General features: G+C 33.3%; 1 protein-coding gene across 5 annotated transcripts in view; it reads right to left on the reverse strand.

Annotated features, from left to right (window-relative positions):
* The window catches only part of LOC118187717 (neural cell adhesion molecule 2-like), a 1,091,694-nt gene that overhangs the window by 24,485 nt on the left and 1,054,610 nt on the right, over window positions 1–12,599 (reverse strand). For all 5 annotated transcript variants that reach the window (XM_085815340.1, XM_085815342.1, XM_085815343.1 and 2 more), the window contains one exon: window positions 7,703–7,836. In XM_085815340.1, coding sequence (XP_085671466.1) covers window positions 7,703–7,836 — 134 coding nt within the window. The remainder of the gene's footprint in view (window positions 1–7,702; window positions 7,837–12,599) is intronic.

A 12,599-nucleotide genomic window follows, 5' to 3' on the forward strand; every position in this document is an offset into this window, starting at 1 on the left:
TTGCAACCAAAATACGAGGTGCACATTTACATGTTATAGCAGTCCTATATACAAAATTTCAGCGTTCTGAGGCTACTCGTTTTTGAGTTATGCGAGATACGTACGTACATACGTTCGTACAGACGCCACGAAAAATTCTCTTCAGAATTAATTTTAAAGCAGTTTTATAAGTTTTTTGGAGGAAAGGTGTCTTTTATTCTGTCCTTACGCACATATATCACGCAAAAGCATCGTTAAATTGCGTTCGATAGCTGTCAAAATGGATATTTTCGTTGAAATATGCTGCCTGAAACTTTTCGCGATTACAATACTTCCTTTTTACTTCGTACAAGGAAGTAAAAAAAAAACAAAAACAATTCGCTGACATACATATTATTAAAATAAAACAAAGAGTTGCACAATAAAATGAAAACCAAAACCTATGATATAGAGTGTAATATAATTTAGTTTGTTACAGAAGTCTTCAGTTTTAAATTATATAAAACCTATAATAATTAATATTAATGAAGTTAATAAGAATTTCATTACCTTATATAGGGCTATTTTAGCTATTGTGCCACGATTAGTTTTGATGAAATTATAAACTACTATAACCAGTTCCACTCTTTTTTTATTGGTTGTACAATGTTCGTTTCACAATTACTCTTTTGAATTATATAGAGCATATTAAAGTAGAATACAAATTTGAAAATTGTAATCAAATTTAAAGCAGAAAAACATGGAAACGGGGAAAAAATCGCTATTTGATGCAGGCATTTTCATCTTTTCTGAAAACAGTATTATATTTAGTGACATAGCGCGTAATTTAAGGCATTTTACCTTTTAGCTAATATGCTGCGATTAATTTTGCCGAAACTATCAAATACCCATTTCACTCTTTTTAACAATTTTGCACTGTTCGTTTATGTAACTATCGAAAACATCATAGAATCGAAAGCATAAAATTCATATTTCCCGCTTAATCAGCTATAATTTTTTTCCTTCCTTTTTTTTAAGTATTTTTTCTAGTTACAGCTGTAAGCTGTTAAGATCTTTAGACATTAGAGTATCAGCTGGAAGAAAACTATTGATTTTAATTTGAAAGGTGGCACAAGCACCATCAATCAGTAAATTCGAAGCAAGGCAATAACTTTCAGCAAAACTGACACTAGAAAAAGTTGTTAGGTGAGAATTCCTTAACAGTAAATTAATTGCTTCCGAAAGCTTTTGAATATTTTCCATTTATGAGGTATTAGACCCAACTGAATGCATTTATTCTCATTCTAGATTTTACTTATTCTGGAGTTTAGTGTTTGACTTCAGAAACTGCATTGATTCTTTTGTTTTTTCAACTTTTACCCTGTGCTTCTATGAAATTATTTGTTTTGTTAATCACATAAAAGTTCAGTAATAGTTAGTATTCAATTTATAAATTAACAAAGCATTTTTCGCATAAAATTTGAGTGAGTGATGCATAAGTTTGTTTTATATTGATGAAGGCCGTGTATTTATTATTATATCAGTAGTCTGACTGTGATTCAGCCTTACGTATTGAAAGAGTTCTAAATATTCAAACTTTGTATACTTTAATGGTTTCAGTATCCTACTGTTTGTTTATTAACAAATTAACTGACTTAATTCATCAATTATTAGCAAACAACCATCAGTAATCTTCCAAATCAGCTTTCTCAAACATTATTATGCATATACCAGGGCTCACATGATGGCTTATTCAGGGACACATGAAAACAATATCAGAAATTTATAGTGGTTGTTTACTGAACAGTAGCAGGAGGCATACTCATGGGCATGGATAATCACGGCATTGTTTCAAAAGAGGTAAACAAAAGTAGCACGCGCTCTTGAGTTATACTCCAAAAAACGATCATATACCAAACAAAATTTTTTCCATCGAAACATAAAGTATTGTGTTATATAAAAGTCTTCTCGGGTTTTTGGTACATTTTTGAACAAAAATTTTCTTTGTTGAAAATCATTTTTAATGAAGTACATATTGACCATTTTTACCTATGACCTTTTGCCATTTTTCAGGTTGCTTCATAATTCCACTGGTGTAGAACTTCTGTGGTTTATCGTCGAAGAGCTTAACCAAGTGCTTTTCAGCAGCGCTTCGGTCGGCCAGTTTTTTACCATCAAAGAAGTTTTGCAGAGACCGAAACAAATGGTACTCAGAGGGTGGAAGGTCCGGGCTATACGATGGATGCATTGGAACTTCCCAACCAAGTTCTGTCAATTTGTTCCTAGTCATCAAAGATGTATGTGGCCGCGCATTGTCATGATGGTTATGGTTATGTGCCACTGACCAGGCTTCCGACCTAAGGTAAAACCGAACGGATGATGCCTGATCAGTGGAAAAAACAACAAGCAGCCTCCACAACAAGGCAATGGCTGAAAGACCAAGTGTCATTAATTGCTCTTTGTCATGTTGAAATACAACTCTCTTTCTTTTGGCCAATTCTGGTCGCTCTTTCTGGATTGTTTCGTTCAAACGGTCAAGTTGTGCGCAGTACAGAGCCGAATCGATGGTTTCGCCAGTATTCGACCAGAGCGAGGTGCATCTTTGATACCGAAATTTCCGGAACGGAATCGAGCAAACCACTCCTGGGTCCTTCGTTCACTCACAGCATTCTCACCGTACATTTCACAAATTTTTCTGCAAGTTTGTGCAGCGTTTAACCCTTTTTTAGTGAAAAAGCATCACATAATGTATTTCTTCAGATACTTCACTCATTTTGAAATCAATATAACCTTTTACAAAAGCAACGAATTAGAATTATCTTCACAAACATTGGAAGCTGAGTGTCACCTTTTAAGCATACGCTCGTTGGAGACAATCGTGTGAGTGTTGCCGGATATATAGGCATCAACACCATTTAGTGGCAAAAAACCTCGGAGACATTTTATATCATCCAATATATCAAGTTGGATGTATTTCAAAGCGGATCTATAATGAGGTATCACTATATATAAAAAATAGAAAACTGTTATAAAGTATATCTTTGTGCATACCAAAAAATACTTGGTATGCACAAAGTTGGTAGTAATTTGGTTTGGTGTTTGTGTCAGGCAGATTTTACCCATTTCAGTTAATTGTGAAGTTTCAAGGTAATAAATGGCTTCAAAGACATGCCTGACTAAAACATAAATTTTTAAAACATAAATAAACTCAGTTTAGGACTACCGAAGAACTTCAAACAAAATGCTAAAAGTTATTTTGGTGAATCAAGTATCTAAATATATTCGAGATACTTTAAAACTCTTGTATGAAAAGTGAATTTCATTTTAGGAATGAAATGGAAGAAAAGATAATAACCTACTTAAAAAGGCCTCCAAGGATTATTCAATCATTACCTATCTAAACGAAGTGAGAAGAACAGTTGCATTTCAGATCCTTTCAAGTAAAACTTTTTTAAAGCAACCCCAAAATTATCATTCTCTGAAAAAGAACAACTCACATTTTTCTGACTATTCATTGAAGTTTATTCATTTTATCGTATTAAAATAGTTGGGAAATTTGCCTTCCCTTTTGAGCTGCGCAGGAGTAACAGATGAAATATTCAGCTCTATATAATCCTGTGTTAGAAGCCAAGAAATATGTGAAGATTGTGTGTCCTCCTTATGGTGACTTTACAAGGAGTATGTCTTCCCGGTCATCGATGTGGTCGTGATTCTCTCCAGCGTAGTGCGGCTATGTGATGCCCGGAATATTGACATGAAATATAGCTGCCACAGACTAGGAATCTAGCAGTGTGTTCCGGGCAGACGCGTTCTACTTACTGTAACTGTAACTACATAGACCTGTCAGACGCGTTCTACTTACTGTAACTCACTGTCGCCTGCGGTTAGCCTGGAGTAGAGAGCATGTATTGTGGACACCGCAACAGTGGGCTTCTGTGATGTTTTCCGACGAGTCCAGCTTTAGCCTGCAGTCTGATTCTCGCCGGACTTTCATATGGAGAGCTCTAGGTACCCGTTACCAACAAGAAAACATCATTGAACGACACCGTTACGGTGGTGCAGGAGTGCTCCTTTGGGGTGGAATTATTCTGGGTTCCAGAACTGACCTGCATGTTCAAATTGGAACCATGACAAGCTAAATCTATCGGGACGTCATTCTGGAACAACATGTACGTTTGTTTCGGGGCGCCATGGGCGCACAATTTGTGTTTATGGATGACAACGCCCGTCCTCACCGTGCAAACATCGTAAGCGAATGCCTTCAATCGAAGGATATCACCCATATGAACTGGCCAGCATTCTCACCGGACTTAAACCCAGTAGAACTCGTGTGGGAGATTCTTGGCCGACGAGTTGCAGCCCGTCAACCTCCTCCTACATGTCTACCGGAACTTCGGAGAGCATTGCTTTTTGAGTGGTGTAATATCCCACAAGATCAGATCGATAATTTGATACTCAGCATGCCTAGGCGTTGTACGGACTGTATTGCATCGTCTGGGAGACATACAAGGTATTAACAATCATACCAACCATGTAATATTGGTTTTTTTATAAATAGTTTTTTTTTTTTTTTTTTTTTTTTTTTTTTGTAATTTGCTCCAGGAAGAAAAAATCGTTATTTTTTTTAATAATATCAAGCATATAGCATCTTTTTTTGCTCTTTACCTTTTGTTTAATAAATAAGCTTTACAAATAGGTCAAATTTGTTTTCTTCTAACTCTGCCTTTGCCTGATTTTGCATTATCCTTAATTTATGAACATGAGTTTATTTTAATGAACTTTCTGATGTCAGAAAAACTAAATCATTTTAAGATTTCCAGTGATATCTTTATATGTTATGCTTTCAATTACAATTACAATTAAGTTGAAAAATAAGTTTCCCTTGTCGGCTGTGGTCAGAGTTGTGTATGAAAGTCAAAAAATAGAATGAGACATTAAAGATATGACATACCTTTAGCTTATTATTCTCGTACGAGTACGTTGAGACATTTGTCATATCGCTTGATAAGCTTCAAAAAGTCCTCCAGGAAAAAATCAGGGCTTTGCATATGGAAGAAGCGTTGAACGGCTTGTTTCACTTCAGTATTGCTTCTTTATTCTGTTCTGCTTATTATTCTGTCCGAAAGAAGTTCAAGACAACTCCCTCTACAGGTAAAGTGCTCCTCACAGTTTTCTGGAACCCCCAAGGAGTTTTGTTGCTGGACTTTTTGGAGGTTGGAACCATCAATGCTACGCGCTACTGTGACACCCTGTCGAAATTGAAAGAGGCGATTCGGAAAAAGCGGCCTGGCCTTCTCACATCTGGCGTTCTGCTGTTGGATGACAATGCCAGACTACATTCGGCGACGGCAACGCAAAACCATATTGCAACTCTTGGTTGGGAGCGCCTACACCATTCGCCATACAGTCCTGATCTCGCACCAAGCGACTTCCATCCGTTTCCGGCTTTGAAGAAAAATCTCGGGGGAAGGCGCTTTGGAGGCAATACTGAAGTGAAACAAGCCGTTCAACGCTTCTTTCATATGCAAAGCCCTGATTTTTTCCTGGAGAGCTTTTTGAAGCTTATCAAGCGATATGACAAATGCCTCAATGTACTTGGTACCTATGTGGAAAAATAAAGGTATGTCATATCTTTAATGTCTCATTCTATTTTTTGACTTTCATACACAACTCTGACCACAGTCGACAGGGGAAACTTATTTTTCAACTTACCTACGTAGTAAAAATATGCAATTGAAAAGAAAAAAATAATACAAAAGTCCAAATTCAGAGTTTCGAATATTAATACGAAATTCAGGTCTTTCGAGAGTTCAAATGTCTCGTCTCTAATTTGTTATTATCGGCATGTCTTTTGGACAAAAAATTTCTACTAGTCTTTTAACAACGCAAATGAATAAATCCTAAATTCTCTGTGAACTAATACAAAGTCATATTGCTCCTTTTATAAGGTATTTCTCCTACTTTCCTAGCGTGCCTTCCTTTTGTAACGGTAGCACGCTGGGCCGGTATTCCAGAGGTCCGTGGTTCGATTCCCGGCGAAGGCCATTGCATATTTTTCATCATTTCTGCTTCCAATTAACCTAATGACTCTACAGTTTAACCTTTAAGCTTGAGAATTACAGAAGTAAATTTATATTATTTTCAATAGAAGCTAGTTTTATCTTTTAAGATTTTTAATTTATTCGCAAGGTATTTAACGATGTATTTTATTAAAAATACATTCAATCATCATTCTATTTGTACGGGGTGATCAACAGAAATTTGTTCTTTGAGAATAACTATTAGAGTGGCAAAAGTAATGTGTTGTAGTGGTACATCATTCTATATATTCTTGTACAATGTAAATCATGTCGGGATGATTATTCTGTCTGCAAGCGTAAACCGCTGGTAGATGTATTTCCTCATACTCATCGCATCTAATCAAGATCATCATTCCCAATAAGATCACACATTTCGTCAGTGCTAAATCATGTTAGCCAACTGAAGTATTTCATCAGATGAAGAAATGTATAGAGACACATGCACCTCAATAGCAACAGTCGTGGGTTACGAAAGGATGCTTAGAGAAGGATGGGCTAAGATCTGTATTCACACAAAGTTCCAGCCAGGATATTGAGTAAAGAACAGAAGTTAGAGGTTTCATTCAGATGCTGATATGAAGACTGCCATCCGTCAAAGTTCCGAAAGCCAACTTCCAAAATTTTACGTGGACGGCTTTCGTAGACTAGTTTCAAAATGAGACGAATGTCCGATTGTCTGTGACAATTCTTTCTGAAGAACAAATCCTGCAAAGCATTCGTCATGTATACCTATACATAGCATAGAAGTATTACACTACATATAATATATAAGTGTTACACTGAGTACACAGTGTAAGAGTACATAAGTATAGTCAAATACAATTATGACTTTCATAGAAGCGGTACATAAATGGGTTTGAGCTAGTCAACCGTTATATATTTAGTTAGTCACGATAAAAGTTGTGATAATATAATTTATTTGGCGTAACTTGAAATAAATTATAGGTTAATTAACAGAATTGAAGTAAAACAAAGAAAACTACATAAACATTGAAAACTTTTTTTATTTGTAATATGAAATATCAAACGCAAATAATAATTTATTTAGGTTATAATTCTGTCAAGTGGTTTGTGAAACTTAAATTGAGCGAATTTCATATAGCTATCATGATTTGTGAATTTAAGTAAATATTTTGCAACACACAGTCATGTTTAAAAATTTTAGCAGCTTTAGTGTAATAGAAAAAACTCTAGAATTCTGAAAACAATAGAAAAGGATTAATAACATGAGTTACAATGCACATTTGCTTGAGTAAAACGTATATTATATCGCTCTGTGACGGCAAATCATTGCAGATAACCACTACCTTGATATCCCCTTATTCAGATATGAAAAAGTATAATTAGAATTTACTGGTAAATTTGGTAGACACATATGAGGACGGTATGCGTAATAACGCCAAAAAATTAGCTTAAATTTAGCAATTCTGATTTAAAACCCTATCTTTTTTCTAATTTATGTTTTCTCCTTATATTTTAATTTGTATAAATTTGTACACAAAATAATTTATTGCATATTGTGAGACTGAGAGTAAATAATTTTCAGGGTGTATTTTGTATCTAATTGTAACGTTTTTATAAACGAGAACGAAAGAAGAGAAAGTAATATTGTACATGAAAAGTTGTACAAATCTGTTAACAAAATGTGTTTGTGAATGTTTCACCTTTGGATTTCTTTGCAAACTGCCAGTATAACCAGCTTCATAAAGCTCACTTTTACATGGCGTTGGATCAAAGCCCATTTCTTGGACAGCTTCCATCCGATAGTTTGGACGTTCTTCTGGTCCTGTCATGTAATCTATACGAACAGAGAATGGTTGATTTTAAATATATTTTATTACTAAATGTGACTAGATATGCATTTTGTTGAAAAAAACAACACTTTTATATTAAAAAACATACACGCGTACACAAATATGGAGGAAGGTAAAAGAAAAGAATGCACCACAATGCAATACCACATTGCTATCTGTCACATATAACTAAAAAGATTTCGCATAAAGATGCGTGAGCTAGACAAAAATGCACTAACACCAAACTGCTACTTTGGCAGCATTAAGACTCGCGTTTCTCGCTTACTTCTAAGTAAAGTTAATCTAATCAGTATGGCTCTTCCATTCTTTCTGTGTAATTTATTTTTCCCGGTGGTCTCTTAGCAGCCTCTATATCTTGTTTACATGATCTTGCTTTCATGCTTGGAAGAGCACCTGAAAGCAATGAGGTGAGCTGTAAAAGAAAAATGCATCTCTTGTGGCCTTTTTTTTATCGAAACCTATAAGAAAACTCCTCCGCGATACCGTAAGTGGTATGCACTTATATTTTATTTGTCCACGGGAATTATATTAATTTAATGTGTTGTTCGCAGAATATAAACTTTTAGGTTCATTTGATTTTAGCAATTTTGTATTATTTAAAATTTATTTTATTAAAGTCAGAATTCTGCAATTTAAGTAGGTAACCTTGAAAAAGGAGAAAAGAGGAATGGAATATGTTTATTTCTTTTTCAACTAAAATATTATAAGAATGAGCTTTATTCATATAGAATTTGCAAATAATCATTAAACAACCTAAAGCGCATTTCTGTTGCGTGAATAATATATTTAGCTAAGCAACTGGAATATCCAAGGCTTGATTCTTGGAAACCGCGCATTTAATATTTTACAGTTGTTGTTCTGAAAAATCTATCTTTTCAAAAGCACTTGAAAAAAACCTAACCATATAGTCCACAGTTTAACTTAAGGACAAGATCGTCTATTACAGCATGGTGTGGTTTGGTTTGCTTAATTACGGCAAAGGACTCGAGGGCTATTTGCCTGAGAGAAGGGATGCCTTCGTGGAGAACTTTCTAAGAGACATTGACTCGTATACGCTTACACATGGGGGAAAACATGTAAATGCTCATGCAGCCAGCCCATTCACCAGGTTTTGTACCCCGTAACGAACTCCCAGTGTTCTGCGATTTTAACCGCTGGATCGCTGATGTATTAATTATTACAGCCACATTAATTTTAAATCAACTCATATCTAACCGATACTAAAAGTTTGCCACATGACTTTAATTAAGAATATTTAGCGTACATTGAAGAGTATTTACCTCACGAGTATATCAGAATGTTAAAGGAAATATGTAAATGGAGGATTCTTAAAATTGATCCTTGGTTCTTCTTTTTGAGCAAAATAAATAAAATTTATTTTAAATTTATTTATATGTTTCTAATTTTTTATCACTTTATTAGTACTATGAAATGTTGCGCAGATCAGGGCATATTTTAATAAAGTTGTTTATGTCAATATGTACGACACATATAGTATGGTGTACATTTTTCGACACATATGTCGCTTTTAAAGACTCGCGTTAATGGAAATTTATTACGTAGCATACATATGTATATTGCTTTTTGTTTGTTCCTTAAGTTTTAGCTTAAATATGAAAATTACTTTTTTTCTAGAAATTATATGAAGCGACAGTTATGACGTCAAGTTATGTCATGTGGCTCAACTTTTGTCTTGCAATACGCAAAGTAACTACACTCAAACGGTTTCTATTAGGTTTTTATTTGGTTAGATTTTATACGAATTTTTATTGATGACGATAAAATATCATCTTTTATATTGTGAAATTAATGACACATATTATAATTAAACGAATTTGGCTTCCAGAAAAAATATAAAAAAAACTGTATCCTCTGATTATCCATATGAGATATAAACACGCTTAGTTTGGGTAACTGGACTTGTGTTGCGCTTGAAATCTGGCGTTAGGACTATTAATCAATCTATCAGTTCAAATGATAGATTCTCCTCTTAATGTAAATAATTTTGTGTTATCGCAGTTCTTTTGATGATGTGTAAAATCTTTTGCCGCATAATTTTAAAATTGCGATAATTTATTTATTCATTTACATAAATTTAAAAAGTTATTAAAACATGCAATTATTACCATTTTTGTAACGTGATAGGTAACATTTGTATAAGTAATTTATTTTTTAAAAAATGACTGTATAGTTACTTTAATGAAAAGAAAGCAATATAATTAATTATAGAATTTCTCAATTTTTTTCTCGATAATTTTTAGTTTCAGTGGTTATTGTGTGCTGTAATTAATCTCAGCACATCTAGGTAACTCCATTTTCTCTACTTTGCTTTATTTTCAGGAAACGTAAGACAGCCTTTTTTATATATTACTCAATTGAAGAATATAATTATGTACCATCTGAATAAATCCTCGGTCTTGTATAACTTCGTTTTTGAGAAGAAATATTAAACTGCATTCTCTACAAAAACCATTACTCATAGCCTAAAGATGCAAAATCACTGAAATCTAATTCTTCCTTACGATAAATATTAACCTATCTTTTATGTATAGAAATTAATAATTTTATTTCCTTTCTAAAAAGCATATTTTGGCATCAAAATATTAAGCGGAATACATGTTTGGTTATCTTTTATTACTTTAATAAAATGGTGTGTATTTAATTATGGCAAAGCACACTAGGGCTATCTGCCTAAGGGAAGGGATGCCATCGTGGAGGTCTTTCTAAGGGAAACTGGCTCGTATACACGTTACACATGGGGAAAACCACGAAAACACCCATGCAGCCAGCCCGTTCGCGGGATTCGAACCTCGGACCGAACTACCAGTGTTCAGCGACTTTACCGCTCGGCCGCTGGTGGGCTTTAATAAAATGAGTCATGAATATTCGAAAAAAAGATGACCTTAAAATATATATGTATGTAAGATAAAAATATATGAATCAGAATTATAATATAACTATAAACATTAATTCTTCCTCTCTAAAATCGTAATAACTTCTCTGCATTGCGTCATTTCTAGATCATTCTATGGCCCGCGCAACTCCGATGACGTAATAATTAAGAACTGAAACTGTCGTTGTAAACCAAAACTTTTCTCTTCGCGTGCTTCCATCTTTCATAACTACGCACTTCAGCTTTTGCTCTGTGCTGTGCTAAGATGTAATTTCGCTGGCTTGCTTTCTATCTCAGCAATATCAAAAATGTAAATCCTCTGTGGAAAGGCACGACTAAAGTGCCAAGCGATTGTGGCCACAAATATCAATTGGAAATAAAAATGGAATTAAAACTGCCTCGACTGCCAAGTTCTTTAAATACTACGCAATCAAAATTCTTCAATATGGATCTAATCACGCATCTACAGTGTTCCGTCATTTTCCTTTGTGCTTTAATATTACATATATATTATATAATACACACATATATATATATATTATATATATGTTATATATATTATACCCAATATCTTATGATTTATAATGCTTCACGTAAGAAGAACATTGTTTGGTTATTGCGAATTCGTATGGAATTCTGAGTTAGATTAATTAACTTAAAAGTCGCTTAATTATAAATTTAGATAATGAAGTATGAAATGTTTAAGCGAATGTAAAAGTGTTTAAGAGTTCTAAAAATTATTCTTTACAATTAGTTTAAATCATTTAAAATTGTATCTCAACTATTTCTTCAAAACTGAGCGAATTCATGCATTATTCTTGAAATCTGTTATTTCATCTCAGGCAAAGCCATGTTAAGTAGAAACAAAGACATCCTTTTGTTTACATTACTTTAAATACTTTTGCTGTAAATAAAGGATTTAAAAATTTATTATTGAGTTACGCAACAGAAGATTCAGATTCATCTGATGCATACAGCATTAATAATTACATTAGATTCCTGAAGACACGGTTTAAATGACAAACAGCATATTAAAAAGCCCATTAAAGGACATTAACATTGTTATATTTCGTATTTGAAGACTTATCAATTTCAATAATATCCTTTTTATTTGCACAAAACACTTTTATATTTAGGCCTACATTTTAGAATATTACCATAAATCAGAAATTTCTAAATCAAAGCGTGAGAAGTATGCGAGTAAAAACGTCATTTCATAAGAGTATCATTTATATTAAACAGCATTCATAAAGCTCTTAATACTGATGCATAAACTCCCAGAATAAAATGTAAGGACATCAATATCGTACAAAAAAAATAACAAAATAACTTGGTTTTCGAGCAGAAATAATAAATTGTTTGGATGATATACTGATCGATTATTTCTACGCTGATTAAAAAAGGTGCAGACAACTTTAAAAATTGTTTGTAATATGAAATACTAATGTTGAAATATGATCAGTGGAAAAAAATAAGGTTTAAAACGTATTTAATGTTAAATTTTATGAAGGAATGGTTTGCCATGAAAAACAAAAATTATAAAATAAAATTATTAAAGATTTTGATTTTCTGAAATATAAACTACCAGTAAATAAGAAAAGGTATGTAATTTTAAAAATATCTTTTTGCCATATTTGGATGATTATTCCTTTCTGCTAAATTATCTCTAAATACAGCAAAATAAAGTAATATACCCTGAAAAATACTTTTAATCAAAACTCTAAAAAAAATGAAAGTATTAAGAAACGTTTTCTAACAAATATACTAATTTATATGACTGAACCGAAGGTAAATCTCGGTAACGAAATTCTTCGAGACATCAGAATAAATCTTAGTGAAAATATTTGTTTCTTT

This window comes from Stegodyphus dumicola, chromosome 4 (genome assembly GCF_044657685.1).
Source record: "Stegodyphus dumicola isolate Sdum_Otavi_A_Nest chromosome 4, ASM4465768v1".
Taxonomy (NCBI): Eukaryota; Metazoa; Arthropoda; class Arachnida; order Araneae; family Eresidae; genus Stegodyphus; species Stegodyphus dumicola.